The sequence below is a fragment of the Lutra lutra genome, chromosome 9, assembly GCF_902655055.1.
Source record: "Lutra lutra chromosome 9, mLutLut1.2, whole genome shotgun sequence".
NCBI lineage: Eukaryota > Metazoa > Chordata > Mammalia > Carnivora > Mustelidae > Lutra > Lutra lutra.
The window spans coordinates 21,378,700-21,393,813 of NC_062286.1; the positions used below are offsets into that span (position 1 = coordinate 21,378,700).

The following is a 15,114-nucleotide window of genomic DNA, read 5'->3' on the forward strand; positions in this document are numbered from 1 at the left end:
CAATAACTCGAAGTTTAACCACTAGCAACAAAGAAGCTAGCGCTTTCCTAGAAGGACGAAAGCATTTAATCTTCAAACTCTCCCCAGAGGGAAGGGGAACTTTCCATTCCATCTTTTGAGCACCACTAGAAAGGAAAGAAAACCCAAAACGGTTAAATTTTCGAGTCACCCAATGCAGTGGCCTTCACACAGTAGGTGCTCAAGAAAGAGTTTCTGAATGCAATAGACTGTCATCTCAACATCTTTGCCTGGATCCCTTTTGCTAGGAAGGAGACCCGAGCCCCTGCCCAATCCCTCGCTAGGGATAACCGGCCGAAAACGCAAGACTACAAGTCCCAGACTGCCTTGCGGTCGGCGCCGCGCGCCGCGAGGGCCTACGAGGAGACGTGGCAGAGCGCGGCGCCTCCGCGCCGGACGGGAAAGCCCAGGGAGGTGGCAGTGGCGGGAGGGTCGGAGCCATGGCCGCCAAGGCGGCTGGTGGGGGGCGCTGGGAGGTGGTGAAGAAGGGGCGGCGGCCCGGGGCCGGCGGCAGTGGTAGAAGCGGCGGAGGGGACCGCCGGGCTCTCGGGGAGGCGAACGGTGTGTGGAAATACGACCTGACCCGTGAGTACCCACCCGGCTGGCCGGCCGCCCGCGCCGCCACTCGGCCCCGGGCCTGTCCCTTCGGCGAGGTAGCGAGCGGCCACCCGAGCCCTTGGGCTCTCCTACCAATCGGGACCCCCCCAGTCAGCTACCGCGCGTTGCCTGTTGAGCCTCACAGGAGGTAGACAGCGCTGAGAGGGAGCTGTCTTCGCCTCGCAGATGAGTAAACTGAGGCCCAGTGGAGTTAGATGCCGTCCCCGGGATCACATGTCAGAGGGGACCAGGACTGCGGTCTGCACACACACTCTACCAGCTGCTCCCGGCCCTAGCCTTGGCTCCCTGGGCAGGCGGCTGAGAGCTGGGGACAGGCATCTTCGTTGTAGATGTAGACGGTGCCGTGCCGCCTCCTTGAGTAACCAGCAGTGACGCGGGGTGGAGGCTGACCGTCGGGCGGCCTCATTCTGGACAGCCACCGAGCATTGTCCGTGGTGCCTGTTTCCCCAAGTCTCCTGGAGGAGTGGCTCAAGCTTGCCACTTGTTGCTTAGACAGTTGTCACATTGGAATCCAGATGGAAAAGCCTGACCTCCCGGACTGGTAGCCACTAACGGAGGAAGCCGGCTGTCTGTATCCAACTCCTCCATAGTTCCCACGTACTCTGGTTTATCTAATAAAGAAATGCCTCACGTCTGTGAAAGAGCCTGTAAACTCAAGAGCTGCCATGACTGAGAGAAGCTCCTCAGCCTGCTCCTTAAGCATGACAGCAAGAAGGGGTTTTGATGGGTGTTTGGGTGACTGTCATTAAGCATCTGCCTTCAGCTCAGGTCATGATCCCAGAGTCCTGAGATCGAGCCCCACTGGGCTCCCTGCTCAGCGGGAAGCCTGCTTCTCCCTCTCCCACTCCCCCTGCTTGTGTTCTCTCTCTCTCTCTCTCTGTCAAATAAGTAAAATCTGTAAAAAAAAAAAAAAAAAAAAGTGGGGGGCGGTTTGAGGCAGGTTCCTCGCTGAAGATGAATTGGGTGACAATGTGCGGGAAGGAACCGCTGTTCCTGTGAGGCCCTCATGACCTTTTGTCTGCCTGTCATTACCCCAGCTCCAATCCAGACGACAAGCACCCTTTACGAGCGGGGCTTTGAGAGAATCCTGAAACGGCAGAATAAGGAGCAAGTTCCACCCCCTGCTGTGGAGCCTAAGAAACCAGGGAACAAGAAGCAGACTAAGAAGGTGGCAACCCTCACCAACCAAAACCAGAAGCAGAGTCGCTTCCGCAGCCTGGAAGAGGCACTGAAAGCTGTGAGTGTACCTAGACTTGAAGTGGGGCGACGACAGGGACATGAGGTTTAGAAAAGATGAAAGGACCAGGATGGGGAGGGAGGCCGCTGAGGGACCTGTGGAATTTGGGAAGCTATTGATTGGGAGGAGGCGTTCAGGAATGGGCAGAAACCCCAAGGGATAGAATGTTTGCATTTAAGATAGATAAGGAAATAAGTTTATAGGGAAACCTAGGTTAGTGCCAGGAGAGCCTTGAAGACTCAGGGATACCGGGGAGGGGGTCAAGAAACAGCTGTGGTTCCTTGCCCGGTGGAAGCAGCGATCTTTCATTTTCCATCTGGTCCCCTCGAACATGTGAAGGGCTTAAGAGAATTGGGCCTTGAGATCAGTAATTCCAGCTGTGCTATGTTTTCTCAGTATCTGCATGCAGCGATACTGTGGCATTCCATATACTTAACATTTAAAAGTAGAAATCCCTTGTTCTTCTACCTTCACCTAATTCAACCATTTTCCCACCTCTGCCCTGTTTCCCTCTACTCTCTCATAACTTACCACGGGGGGGGGGGGGGGGCGGCCTGTATCCCTGAAAGCTGGACATAGCAGCTCTGCAGAAGGAACTGGACAAGAGCCAGAGCGTGTTCTGTGGGAACCCATCCGTGTGGTTGAAGGACCTGGCCAGCTATCTCAACTACAAGCTCCAAGCACCTCTAAGTGAACCCACACTAAGCCAGCATACTCACGGTTAGTTCTTCCAACTCCCTAAAATGAGACAAGTTCAAGAAAATCCTGAAAGGGCTGTGTGTAAGCCCATTAATCAGTAACAGAGCCCAGCGCCCCCCACTTGGTCCTCATTTATGTGCATGATTCAAGCTGTTCGCAGGTCATCATGGCTATAAAAGTGGGCCTCATGGGAATAGGGAGGATGCCAGCCTAGTGCAGGGACCTCTGCGCGCACTCACTGTTCTCGGAGTGCAGCAGAACCCTCAGCGGGCAGAGGCTTCTGGTCCTAGCACTCATGTGGAGGCCTTTCGGCCCCAGATTACCCCTACAGCCTGGTAAGCCGCGAGCTGCGTGGAGTCATCCGAGGACTACTGGCCAAGGCAGCAGGGTCTCTGGAGCTCTTTTTTGACCACTGTCTGTTCACAATGCTGCAGGAGCTGGATAAGACACCAGGTGAGAGGGGAGCCCCTTGAGGGATAGCCCTGTCCCATATGAGGAACCTACAACTCCCTTTTTCCTACTTCCAGATTGGCGGGGTGGTTCTATTTCCAGCAAAGAAATGTGCTAATCTCAATACTCTTTTGGAAAGAGAGAAAGAAGTTAGGAGTTGCTGGTTCTGGGTCCGGGGCTCACAGCTGCTGGAAGGGAGATCTTGGGTTTGAGATACCAAGTAATGTACGTAGGTCTGAGAACAGCTGTCTCTCCAGGGGAGTCACTACATGGTTACCGCATATGTATCCAGGCTGTTCTGCAAGACAGGCCCAAGATTGCCACCATGAACCTGGGCAAGGTGAGCTCAGGGCAGGGGGTGGGGAGGGTGGGGACGCCAAAGGGGCTAGGACTGGGGAGGTTGGGCGAATCTACACTGTTGGGCTAACTAAGGGATCGTGGAAGATGCTGTGAGACTGGTAATGGTGGCTAATTCTGCTAGTATGTGGTCTGGGGCAGCTTTATATTCATATGACATAGCTACCACTGTTGCTCCTATCTTATAGATGAGAAAATTGAGCCACAGTGGGGTTCCGTGACTTCCTTAGTTAGCGAACTAGTAAGTGGCAAGTATGAGTAAAGGCCACAGCCTGGTGCCAGAGTGCACGCTTGGAATCGCCACCCTGTACTACTCTAGCGGGGCGATGCCCCGTGGCCTGTCTCTTCTCTCCCTTTTGACATCTCTTCCTGCCTGGCTCTGGGGGTGCTCCTGTTGCTTTGCCCTATTGCAGCCTGCCTTTCCCACTGGTCTCCTCAGTTCCTGGAACTGCTAAGGTCTCACCAGAGCCGACCTGCGAAGTGTCTGACCATCATGTGGGCCATGGGTCAGGCAGGTTTTACCAACCTCCCGGAAGGACTGAAAGGTAACAAAGAAGTGGAGAAGAAAGGGGGATGGTCTTGGAGGCAGGAAGGTCCTCTTTAACCTCCACAGTGGGCCCAGGCATGAGGCTTCCTCCCTGACCTTTGTCTCCTCAGTGTGGCTAGGGATCATGCTGCCTGTGCTGGGCATCAAGTCTCTGTCTCCCTTCGCCATCGCATACCTGGATCGGCTGCTCCTGTGAGTAATTGGCAGGTTGGGGAGAAGGGGGTTGACGTCCGCCAGGAAGGCCCATGGTGTCCAGAGTAACCGTTGGAGCAAAATGGGGTGCTGCGATCCTGGTGTCCATAGATGTGAGGAAGCCAAGACCAGCGCCTCCCAATCAGAACATGATGTTGTGGAAGGAAAGGGAGGAAACCACTAAGGGATAGGGGGTAGGGCTGATTTCATGCCCATTTTCCTAGATGTTGGTCTCCGCTGGGATCACAGCCTGCCTGGTAGTCTCCAGCAAGTCTGTTTCTTCCTTTCCCCGATAGAATGCACCCCAACCTCACCAAGGGCTTCGGCATGATTGGCCCCAAGGACTTCTTCCCACTTCTGGACTTTGCCTACATGCCCAACAACTCCCTGACGTCCAGGTAGGACTGCCCTGGGGCATACCTGCTGTGAGGGCTCCAGCAGCAGGTCGGGAGCAGGTAGGATATTTCCTGTCCCTTCTTCTCCAACTGCCCCAAATTGGAGATTCTCAACCTGCAAGTTCGAGGGATCGGTGAACCCCCTAAAATTATAAGGACCCTCAAGTGTGATTGGCATATGGGCATTTCCCTGGGGAGAAGATCCATGACTTCCAACAGATGTTCCAAGGAGTCGCTGAGTCTAAAAAGACTGAGCCATTATGAGGCCCTTAGCGACTCCCCTCCCACAGGCAGGGCAGAGATTCGGGCAGGCAGCAGGACACATCACGTAGCTCCATTTAGAGCCTGTGCCTGGCTCTCCTCCCCACCCCCACCCCAGCCTGCAGGAGCAGCTCTGTCAGCTCTACCCCCGACTGAAGGTGCTGGCATTTGGGGCGAAGCCGGAATCTACCCTGCATACGTACTTCCCCTCCTTCCTGTCCAGAGCCACCCCTAGCTGCCCTCCTGAGATGAGGAAAGAGGTGAGGAAATGACAGGAGGCCGCTGCAGAGGTCCGTACGGGCTGACAGGGGCCTTGCCTTCGCAGAACCTCTTTCCTGGGCCTCCCCTTAGTTCACTCCCGACAGCCACCCGCCCCTCTCCCTCGTGCGCCACCTTCACAAGGACCGAACTGAAAAGGACTCAGCGTTCAGGTGTGGCTGGTCTGTGATGTCCTGCCTCTTGTTCAGCGAGTGACCTTCGAGCTCAGGCTCCAGCTTGGGAGCTGCAGCCTCCCCCTTGCGGCCTCTCAGAGATTTCTGGGGTCTTGGCAGGATTTCCCCATCCTTTAGGATGGGCATGTTGCATGGGTGGTGCTCTCCTCCTCCAGCAGCCTCAGGCCCCAGCAGTCTCTCCTGTCCCCTGTGCAGCTCCTGAGCAGCCTGACCGAGTGCCTGACGGTGGACCCCCTCAGCGCCAGTGTCTGGAGGCAGCTGTACCCCAAGCACTTGTCACAGTCCAGGCAGGTGGGGTTGGGGGGCTGCCCACCTCTGATCCATAGAGAAGCCTTAATCCGCACTTCCCAGCCTGTCCCTGGCCTAGAAGCACAAGGGGAACATTGGTCGCTGTCCCTCGGGTCTGTGCCTCTCAAATTGGGAACATGGCTGGGGTGGCCTCTAGGAAGCTGCTCGCTGTGGGAGGGAAGTGAAGGAGCCAGGGCCTGTTGGGGGACCGGAGGATGGGAGGGGCCGAGTGGGCCCCCTGACTGGAAGGGGTTGTGCTTTCCCTGTAGCCTGCTGTTGGAGCACCTGCTCAGGTCGTGGGAGCAGATTCCCAAAAAGGTGAGGAGCTGGGAGGACATGGTAAGCTGAGCCTCTTCTGGGTTCTGGGTTCGTACCCCTCGACCACTGCCCTCCCTTTGCTGAGAAGACACTGTATTTGTGCATTTGGCATGGACAGAGGTCCAGGGTGGACGCTCAGAGTCCCCTTACAGACCAAATGTTACCCTCTCAACACAGACTTTCTTATCCTACAGACGCAGAGGTCTTTGCAGGAAACCATTCAGTCCTTCAAGCTTACGAACCAGGAGCTGCTAAGGAAGGGCGGTGGCAGCAGTCAGGAGGCCGCCACCTGTGACGCGGCCTGCAAGGTGCTGGCCCCAGCCCTCAGGCCGATGCCTCTGTCTCAGCGCCCCCCACCCGCCCTGGGAGCCCGCCCTGCCTCCAGGATCATGTGAGGGCCAGATCCCCGCCCTCTGACCACTGCTCCCCACCCCCACTCTCGTAGGGCCTCTTGCAGCAGGCACGGGGCTACCGGCTGCCTTGGACACGGCTCCTCCTGTTGGTGCTGATCTTTGTCATAGGTTTCCTGTGCCATGACTTCCGGTCACACAGCTCTTTCCAGGGTAAGCAAGAATTGGCAGGCAAGGGAGAGAGCATGAGGGTGAGGCCCAGAGCCAGGCAAGGCACCCACTGGCCCTAGCACGTAGCTTTGCCCTGATAGTACAGAAGACAGGCTTTTCTGTCCACACCTTCAGCTTGTGCTGTTGCTTTGCTGGGTAGAAATGTCTGTGTCTTCATGTTCTCGTTTGAGTAAGTGCTGTCTCCGTTTTAACCCCTGAGGAAATTGAGGGTCAGATTTAGCAGTTAGGGATCACGGCTGGTAAGTAGATGGGCAGACCCTCTGACCCAAGGCCTCCTGCCACTCCCTGGCTGCCTCCCTCCTGTTCACCAGGCCCAGCAGGAGAAATGGGCTCAGCGCCCCAGACCTGCCTCCCTCCCAGGCAGCCCCGAGCCAGCTCTGCAGCCCTGGGAGCACTTGAGTTCTGCTCCTTCTCTCACTGGGCCTGCCCTGGGGCCTTGCAGGGTCTGTCTCCCCACGCCCTGACCCCTCACCCCCAGCTCACCAGAAGCCCCCTTTACTCAGCCTCCCTTTCTGGTCGGTTGCTTCGATCATCTGGCTTCTTGCCTGCTGGCCAGCAAGTGTGTGCCAGGGTCTACTCCTACAGCCTGCGGGGCTACAGGTGAGCTCCTGGGGAGGGGAGAAGGGTGGGAGGGACAGGGTCTGGTGTTTAGGGTGGTGACGACATCAGTGGGAAATAATTACGGTTTTCCCTTCCCAAGGCCTCCCTCCCCCCTGCAGCTCTTCTTGGGGAGCCAAGTCATCTGAGCAAACTCAGCATTGCTTCCCCCCCCCCATCTTCTACAGCTGGCTAGAGGAGACATTGCCGGCTTGGGGCTCCTACCTTCTGACCGTGGTGAGGCCCGGTTTGCAGCTGGCCTGGACCCACACCAATGCCACAGTCAGCTTTCTTTCTGCCCATTGTGCCTCCTACCTTGCCTGGTTTGGTGACAGCCTCACCAGCCTCTCCCAGAGGGTAAGCCAGAGACAGGGAGGTCAGGGAAATGTTGGTCTTCCCAGGGGCTGGAAGGTGCATCCCCACATGGAGTGGGTCCTCAGGGCCAGGATGCATTCTCCCGGCGCCCTGACCCCTCCACTGTGCTCCCAACTACAGATCCAGCTCCCCGAGCCCCTTATCCAGCTGCTCCAGTCTCTGAGGGAGCTGCTCCTGCTTCTCTACCAGAATGTGCTGCTGCCGTGGTGGCTCATACTGTTGGAGGCCCTGGCCCGGGCCCAGGAGCACTGCCATGAGGCGTGCAGGTGAGACCATCATCCAGAGCCCCACGCCCTCTCCCCAGGGATGAGGCTTTCTGCTCCGTCTCTCACCTTACCCTGCCCTGCCCCTTGCACATCCCTTGGCCACTCTGGGACACAGGTGCAACCCTGTGATTCGACACAGCCCTGCTTCCCCACACCCACACATATTCTGCTTTCCTCCCAGAGGTGAAGTGACCTGGAATTGCGTGAAGACACAGCTCAGTGAGGCTGCCCTCTGGGTCTGGCTCTGCCTACAGGACATCACCGTGGCTTTCTTGGACTGGGCACTTGCCATGATCTCCCAGCAATAGGCCCTGCCTCCTTGGCCCCCAGCACTGTCTGGGACAGGCCGTTTGAGACTGCTGGCAGGGAAAGGAGAGGGTGGCAGTTCTGCATAGGAGTCTTTTTCACTTGGTGCCTGAGTTCTGTCTCCTAGGGAGTGGCTGGTGGCCTCTGCACCGGTTCCTCTGTCTTCAGTGGGGACTGAGCCCAGAGATCCCCCAGACTCCTCCCCGATCCCACTGAAACACTTGTCTGGCCCTCTTGCATGTAGCTCCCGGCCTCCGTCCTTGGACTCCTAACCTCTGTCGCCCCCTCTCTTCTCCTGCTCTCCACTTCTTTCCATCATATTCCCAAAGCCCCAGACAGCTCATCTCCAGAACGGTGGGATTCCACTGAGTGACAGCTGCGTTCTTCTGATGAAGGATTCCTGCTCCCAGACTTTAGCCACAGTGGGACAAGGAAAGAGGCCTCTGGAAGAATGTCGCACCACAGTGGGCAGCAGTAGATTCACCTCAGCCCACAGCTTGGTCATGCCTGTCACTGGATATGAGGGCTGGGCGGAAAGGCCTCTCACTGCCCCCTCCGTCGTGGTCCTACTTCTTTTCTCTCCACTCCCCTTCAGGGTTAGGGGACTCTGCCTCAGGGTTCAGCTGTTCCCCGTTGCCCACCCCTACCATCTGTCTGGAGAGCAAAGCCCAAGTAGTTGTGTGCCTCGGGCCCAGTGAACCTTCCAGCAGCCTGTTGAGACAGGGTTCAGCATACGGCTCCTCAGTACGCTCCTAGGTGGAATAAAGGACACAGATTTGATTTCTAGCTTTCCTTTCTGCATCCTCATATAGGAATTCCCATAGTTGTGAACAGGACAACAACCTACTGGCCCCACGCTTGTCTCCTGTGGCCGCCTGCCTTCTGGGGCTTGTTGCCAGTGGCTGCAGTCAACCTTCTGACGGGGAAAGCTCTCACCCAGCATTCTAAACTTTGGCCTTTTGAGGATTCCAGACACTCCTTTTGCTCCTCTAATCATCTTATCTCACTTGTCACTGTGATTGGTGTCCCAAGATTTGCCTTGATAGCTTGAGTGTTTTAAGCTGGGAAAAGCAGGGGGAATCTCCCGGGGAATTCTTGGTCTATGATCAGCGGCGTCCTCTTCCTTGCCAGGACCTTAACTTACTGGTTTTTATAAGGCAATGAGTGAAGGATTTAGGACTCCAAGAGACACGTGAATCAAGGGTCTCTCACCAAAATCCCTTTTTGTGTTTGACTTGAGACTCAAGTCAGCTAAAGAGTCTGTCCGCTCTCACCTCAAGTTTCCTTCCTTGAATGTTTCAGATCTAAACAGTACTAGAGCACATTGCCCACTCCAGCTCCCACGGGCTGGTTCCTGCGTCCACCAGGAGACTGCGAGGACAGCGCAGTGATGGCCAGCTCCCGCTTTCCCGTTCACTTGTCACTGAAACCCCGCCTTGACTTCCGAAAGGCAAGATGATAAAGTAGTAAGCGTAGAAAAATCCTGACACAAAGTGAGTAGAGTCTCACATCTGTGTTCCCTTTCCTTGTTAGGACAGAACGATGTTACTTCTTGAGAGTTAAGCAGCCCACATTGAGCAAGAGCGCTGCTCCTCTAATGGCAGGTAACCATGACCGCTTTTCCCAGAAGAAAAAGAAAAATCCCACCTAGCAACTGAGGTCTAGGACCGCTAGGCAGGACTGTCCAAGGGTCCCAAGACCTCACTTCCTCCCCTATCAGAAGCAAACTGTGTCAGTTCTTAAGAACAGTGAATCCTTGTAGCTGGCCTGTATTCAAGGCAAACTGAAGAAGGGGCTGGTGTGAACCTGGGTTGACAACAGCACAGGACGGGTAAAATGATGACCCTGTCCTCATGACATTGAATCACCAAGGCCGCCGGACTGCTACGATCCAGTAGTTCCAAGAACATTGCCTACAGTGTGCACTGGCTTCTGGTGTGCGTGCTGGGTTGACTTGGGTGGGTTCATTCAGTTTCTGACCTAGAATCCTGGGATGCTACTGTTAATCAACATAGGTTAGCCTGGGTCTCCACAGCCTCTTGTGGGGACACCAACACCTTAGTTGACTTTATTTGATAAACACAGTTGTTGGACCTGATACTGGAATTGTCCAGAATTCTTACCTGGGTCAGAGAAGTAGTTCCAACCTTGCACCTGCTGCCCATTATAGCTAAACCAGACCCCCAGACGTTTCACATTTTGCAGACCCATCAAAGCACAGGAATCTAAGTAAAGCCAGTGTGGACTAGGAGAATAGACCCGTGCCTACAGGTGGGCTCTCACACCATGATGGTTGGTGTTCTTGGAGGAACAGAAGCAACCTGACACTTTGGAGGGTCACATCTCGACACTATAACTTTACTTTTCACACAGCTGGAGTTCCACAGATAACATGCCAGGAAAAGGGGCAGTTTGAATATGGTTATCTCTTACCAACTTGCGTTATGACTAACTCTTGTGTGGGCCTCCAAATTATAGCACATGACTCATTTGAAAGACTTCTTTCCAAAAGTCTTAAAGCATGTTTCTGGGTTTGAACCGAGTCTACAGCTCCAGCCTGATGGGTGGTCTGCTCACTAGGAACAGGTAGCATGGCTAGACTCCGCTGCAGCATTGCCTGTCCATTCTCAAATGCCATCACCCTTGCAGTGGAGGGTTTCCCACGGAGAAAGGGAATGCCTGCCCTGCCCTATTCCAGAAGGACCCAGTTGACAATTACACAGAAATTTCAATGGTAGTCTGGCCTCTGAGCATTTTAGTCCTCTCTCCTAAAGGACATTGTATTTAAGTGAACACTTAGACTGATCTGTCCTTTCTACATACTCTTCTACCTAAAGGGCTTGAGGGGATGAAGGCTCCCTTTTCCCTATGTGGTATTCCATTTTTCTAGGCAGTTTCAGTGCCCCAAACTTGAAGTATAAGAAGGAATCTGGGGACAGCGTTGGGGGAGCTCCCACCATTCAGGGTATGATTGAATACTGGTTGAATATTCAATAATTTTCCTATTAATAAAACATTGAATTCAGACACATTGTTGGATGTGCCTTGGTATATATATATTTTTTATTATGTTAGCACACCGGTTATAATTTTAATAGACTTATTTAGAAGTTTAGGTTCACATCAAAATTAAGCAACAAGTACAGACACCTTGCCCCCTACACTCACGTAGCCTGCCACTGTCAACATCAGTAAACCTACAATGACAGAGTGCTAGCACCCCAAGTCTGTAGTGTACATGAAACATACTTTGTATGATTTTTAGTCTTTTTAAATTTATTGAGATTTATTTTGTAGCCCAACATGTGGGCCATCCAGGAGAATGGTCCATGTGTGCAGGAAAAGAATGTGTATTCTGCTATTGTTGGGTGGAAGATTCCATGCATGTCTGTTAGGTCTACTTGGTGTGTTGATCAAGGCCTCTATTTCCTTACTGAGCTTATCACATATACATTCTTAATGTTAAAGAATTCTAACAAATCAGGAAAAGCCTAAACACAACAATAAAAATATGGGTAGAAGACAATTCATTTAAGAATGCAAATCAACAATAGACTGAAAGTCCATTTCATTGGCAAAGTGCAAATTTCAAGTAAGTTACCACTTACTTTTGCCAGAGATTTTTTTTATATTAAGTTGTTACTGCTGTTGCTGTTTTGTTTTTTTTTTTAAGATTTTATTTATTTATTAGAGATCACAAGTAGGCAGAGAGGCAGGCAGAGTGGGGGGGCGGGGCGGAAAGCAGGCTCCCTGCTGAGCATAGAGCCTAATGCGGGGCTCAATCCCAGGATCCTGAGATCATGACCTGAGCTGAATGAAGGCAGAGGCTTTAACCCACTGAGCCATCCAGGTGCCCCTTGCCAGAGATTTTTAAGTAATAATATACTCAGTGAATGCTGTACTACAAATCACTGTAATGTTTCTGGGAAATGATTTGGTAATATTTATCAAAAGGTTTAAAAGTTTCATACTATTTTACCAAGTAATTCCACTTTACCAAGTAATTCCAAACTCCTGAAAATATATTCTAGAGACTAGAGAAATGTGGACAAAGATTTATGTACAAGAACATTTATTGTAGTAGTAGTAGTAGTAGCATTTAAAATTTGGAAGTAGGGGTGCCTGGGTGGCTCAGTGGGTTAAAGCCTCTGCCTTTGGCTTGGGTCATGATCCCAGGGTCCTGGGATTGAGCCCCGCGTCGGGCTCTCTCCTCAGCGGGAAGCCTGCTTCTCCCTCTCTCTCTCTGCCTGCCTCTCTGCCTACTTGTGATTTCTGTCTGTCAAATAAATAAATAAAATCTTTAAAAATAAAATAAAAATAGGGGCGCCTGGGTGGCTCAGTGGGTTAAGCCGCTGCCTTCGGCTCAGGTCATGATCCCAGGTCCTGGGTTCGAGCCCCACATCGGGCTTTCTGCTCAGCAGGGAGCCTGCTTCCTCCTCTCTCTCTGCCTGCCTCTCTGCTTACTTGTGATTTCTCTCTGTCAAATAAATAAATAAAATCTTAAAAAAAAATAAAATAAATAAAATAAAAATAAAATTTGGATGTAAATGTAAAATTTGGATGTAAACTGGGGCAATACCAAAATGAGAAATGACTATTTAAATGATGATTTCAAAGAATTTTTAACGACATAGGAAATTCTTATAATTGAGCTCAATTTGGTGAAATATTGGCTATAATAAAAAACAGAAGAATGTCAGCAAGGATATGGAGACACTGGAACCCTCCTACATTGCTGGTGGGGATGGAAAATGATTCAGCCATTGTGCAAAACAGTCTGGCAGTTCCTCAGAGCTAAACATATAATTACCATAAAATCCAACAACTCCACTCCTGGGTGTACACCCAAGATAAATACATATATCCACAGAAACTCCTACACAAATGTTTATAGCACTTTTATTCATGAAAGCCAAAATGTGGGAATAGCTGAAATGCCCATGGAGAAACAAAATGGTATATTGATACAATGGAATATTATTCAGCCATTAAAAGGGAGGAAGTGCTGAACATGACACAATGTGGAAGAGTTTCAAAAACACTATGGCAAGTGAAAGAAACCAGATACAAAGGGTCAGATATTTTATTATTTCTTTTATATGGAATCTCCAGAATAGGCAAATCGATACAGCAAAAGCAGATTAGTGGTTGCCTGGGTATGGGGGAAGCGGTGGTGGGGAATGAATGCTTAAAGGGTACAGGGTGTTGTTCTAGAGTGATTAAAAAAATTGAGGGAACTAGAGAGAAGTGATCATTTGCACCATACTGTAAATGCACTAAGTGCCACTGAATTGTTCATACTTAAAAATGGCCAATTGTACGTTATGTGAATCTCTCCTTAAAAACAGAAAACTCAACATAATTGAATATTTTCTGTGTCCCAGCATCCCCTCCCCTCAAGAAAGACAGCCAGAACGCTAAACACCCAGCCAAGAAAACTGCCCAAGTTAATGCTCTCGAACACAATGGTAGCATTTGCAGCAACAGAATGAAGTTACACCAAGAAATTGGTGGGAAGACGTCAACCTCTTGCACTGTGGGGGGGTGCTCCAGGGTGAAAGCCGTGCTGTGCTCAGTGACATCAGAGACGTCGGATTTAAAGATCAGCCTGAGAGCACCCAGAAAGTGTCCGAGCTGCGAATGGGCTCGAAACCATCCGCCGACCTGGATTGGCGCCTGACCACTGTGACTCCAGGTGGCACATGCCGCAGAGCGGGGGGAATGGGCCAGGTGTCCCCGCACACCCGCTCCGCCAGACCACGAAGCAAGGCTTCATGGGGGCCTCGGGTATTAGGTTTGTCTCAAAGCCCCAGGAACTTCTGGTGGGCAGAGGCGTGGGGGCTGGAATTCCGGGCCCCTGGAAAGAGGCGCGAAGGTGTGACGGGGTAGGGGCAGGGGCGGCGGGGTGGGCTCGGTCTCGCTCAGGGCCCGGCTTCGGTTGCGAACCGCCGGGTTTGTGCGCTGCCCGCCGGTGCGCCGCCTGCGCGCAGCCGGCAGCTCGGTGGTTCGGCGGTCTCAGGCTCCAGCCAGAACGAGCAGATCCTCACAAAACGGTGGTTAACTGACCGAATGAATGGCCTTCACGTCGGGAGAGCAGTAGGATTTTATTGGAGCCCCCGAGACACCGAAGGGAAAATTAGGGCAAATAACGAAAGTAAACCCCCGGCTTTGCAAACCGGACCTGCGCCTTGCAGCTGAGGAGCACGCTGCGTCCCCGTCGCAGGGGAAAATGCTGCCCAGCGGCCGGAGGTTGCCGGCAGGATCTCAAAGTGTCCGCAATCCTAGAAAAGCCACGGGGGTGGGGGTGGGGGGGGGGCGGGTGAGGAGGTGCGGGGTTTTTTGTTCGTTTTGTAAAAAGCAGGGAAATGGAAGGGAAGCGGATTGCCCATTTCCTACGTCCAGAGTTGGGAAGCGGGTCCTTTGCTCGCACTTCTCTTTACAACTTCCTTTGTTCTGTGCGACGTGGAGGAGCTCGGCGGGGCGGCGGGGGGGGGGGGGGGGGGGGGGGAGCTTTCTGCAGAGTCCCTCAGATCTTGTCAGAGTAGGCGGCTTTGGTAAGCCTTAGAGAGGAACTGGCAGGTGTCGAAAGCAGCGGAGCCTTCGATAGCTCAGTTGGTAGAGCGGAGGACTGTAGTGGTATGAGTTGCGGCAATCCTTAGGTCGCTGGTTCGATTCCGGCTCGAAGGACTTCGTACAACCTTTTTAGCTTTCCTTTAATTCAATTATCCCGTAGGGAGAAAGTTTGACTCGGAGGCCCGCTGTGCATTTGCAGGAGCACGGCAGCTGTTCGCCAAAACACATGTGCGGTACGTAGTCAGTATCCGACCCAGCTCTCGTGGGTTAGATGTGGAATTTGCATTACTGTTGCTTGCGTGTGATTATTATACTCCTGCTGTAAGAAATCTTGCCCATGACCCCACCGTACTCTGCTATATAAACGTCTTCAACTACGGACAGTCCTCGGGTCAGCGACCGGCCGAGAACATCCTGTAAGGCAAAGGGAAGAGAACCGCCAGCAGGCGGGGGATTAGCTCAAATGGTAGAGCGCTCGCTTAGCATGCGAGAGGTAGCGGGATCGATGCCCGCATCCTCCACTCAGGTTTTTGCCCCGCGCATCAGAGGATCCCTTAATAGCGGGAGATCCTCTGACCCAGGAA

At 52.8% G+C, this 15,114-nt stretch overlaps 1 protein-coding gene and 2 non-coding genes across 4 annotated transcripts; all 3 read left to right on the forward strand.

The window, feature by feature from the left end:
• Positions 1–387: 387 nt before the first annotated feature.
• TMEM214 (transmembrane protein 214) lies at positions 388–8,737 on the forward strand. 2 transcript variants are annotated; one of them, XM_047745901.1, is made up of 17 exons: positions 388–603; positions 1,674–1,873; positions 2,443–2,593; positions 2,891–3,025; positions 3,280–3,362; positions 3,819–3,924; positions 4,037–4,118; positions 4,415–4,516; positions 4,893–5,034; positions 5,422–5,513; positions 5,784–5,832; positions 6,027–6,140; positions 6,278–6,395; positions 6,917–7,013; positions 7,199–7,367; positions 7,575–7,651; positions 7,833–8,737. In XM_047745901.1, the coding sequence occupies exons 1-17, from the start codon at positions 459–461 to the stop codon at positions 7,957–7,959; spliced, it is 1,989 nt and encodes a 662-aa protein (XP_047601857.1). In that variant the 5' UTR covers positions 388–458; the 3' UTR covers positions 7,960–8,737. The 2 variants fall into 2 exon arrangements, with proteins under 2 accessions (XP_047601857.1, XP_047601856.1); XM_047745900.1 differs by having other exon boundaries at positions 389–603; positions 7,506–7,651.
• Positions 8,738–14,554: 5,817 nt separating this feature from the next.
• On the forward strand, positions 14,555–14,644 carry TRNAY-GUA (transfer RNA tyrosine (anticodon GUA)). Its single transcript is given in 2 exon segments — positions 14,555–14,591; positions 14,609–14,644. It is a non-coding gene; the product is annotated as a tRNA-Tyr (tRNA).
• A 334-nt stretch (positions 14,645–14,978) lies between these two features.
• On the forward strand, positions 14,979–15,051 carry TRNAA-AGC (transfer RNA alanine (anticodon AGC)). Its single transcript has one exon. It is a non-coding gene; the product is annotated as a tRNA-Ala (tRNA).
• The last annotated feature ends 63 nt before the right edge of the window (positions 15,052–15,114 follow it).

Coding starts and splice junctions, on each gene's coding strand:
- TMEM214 (XM_047745900.1), top strand. CDS start 459: ATGGCCGCCAAGGCGGCTGGTGGGGGGCGCTGGGAGGTGGTGAAGAAG. Junction 4,517..4,892: donor AACAACTCCCTGACGTCCAG/GTAGGACTGCCC, acceptor CCCCCACCCCAG/CCTGCAGGAGCAGCTCTGTC. Junction 5,833..6,026: donor GGGAGCAGATTCCCAAAAAG/GTGAGGAGCTGG, acceptor CTTATCCTACAG/ACGCAGAGGTCTTTGCAGGA.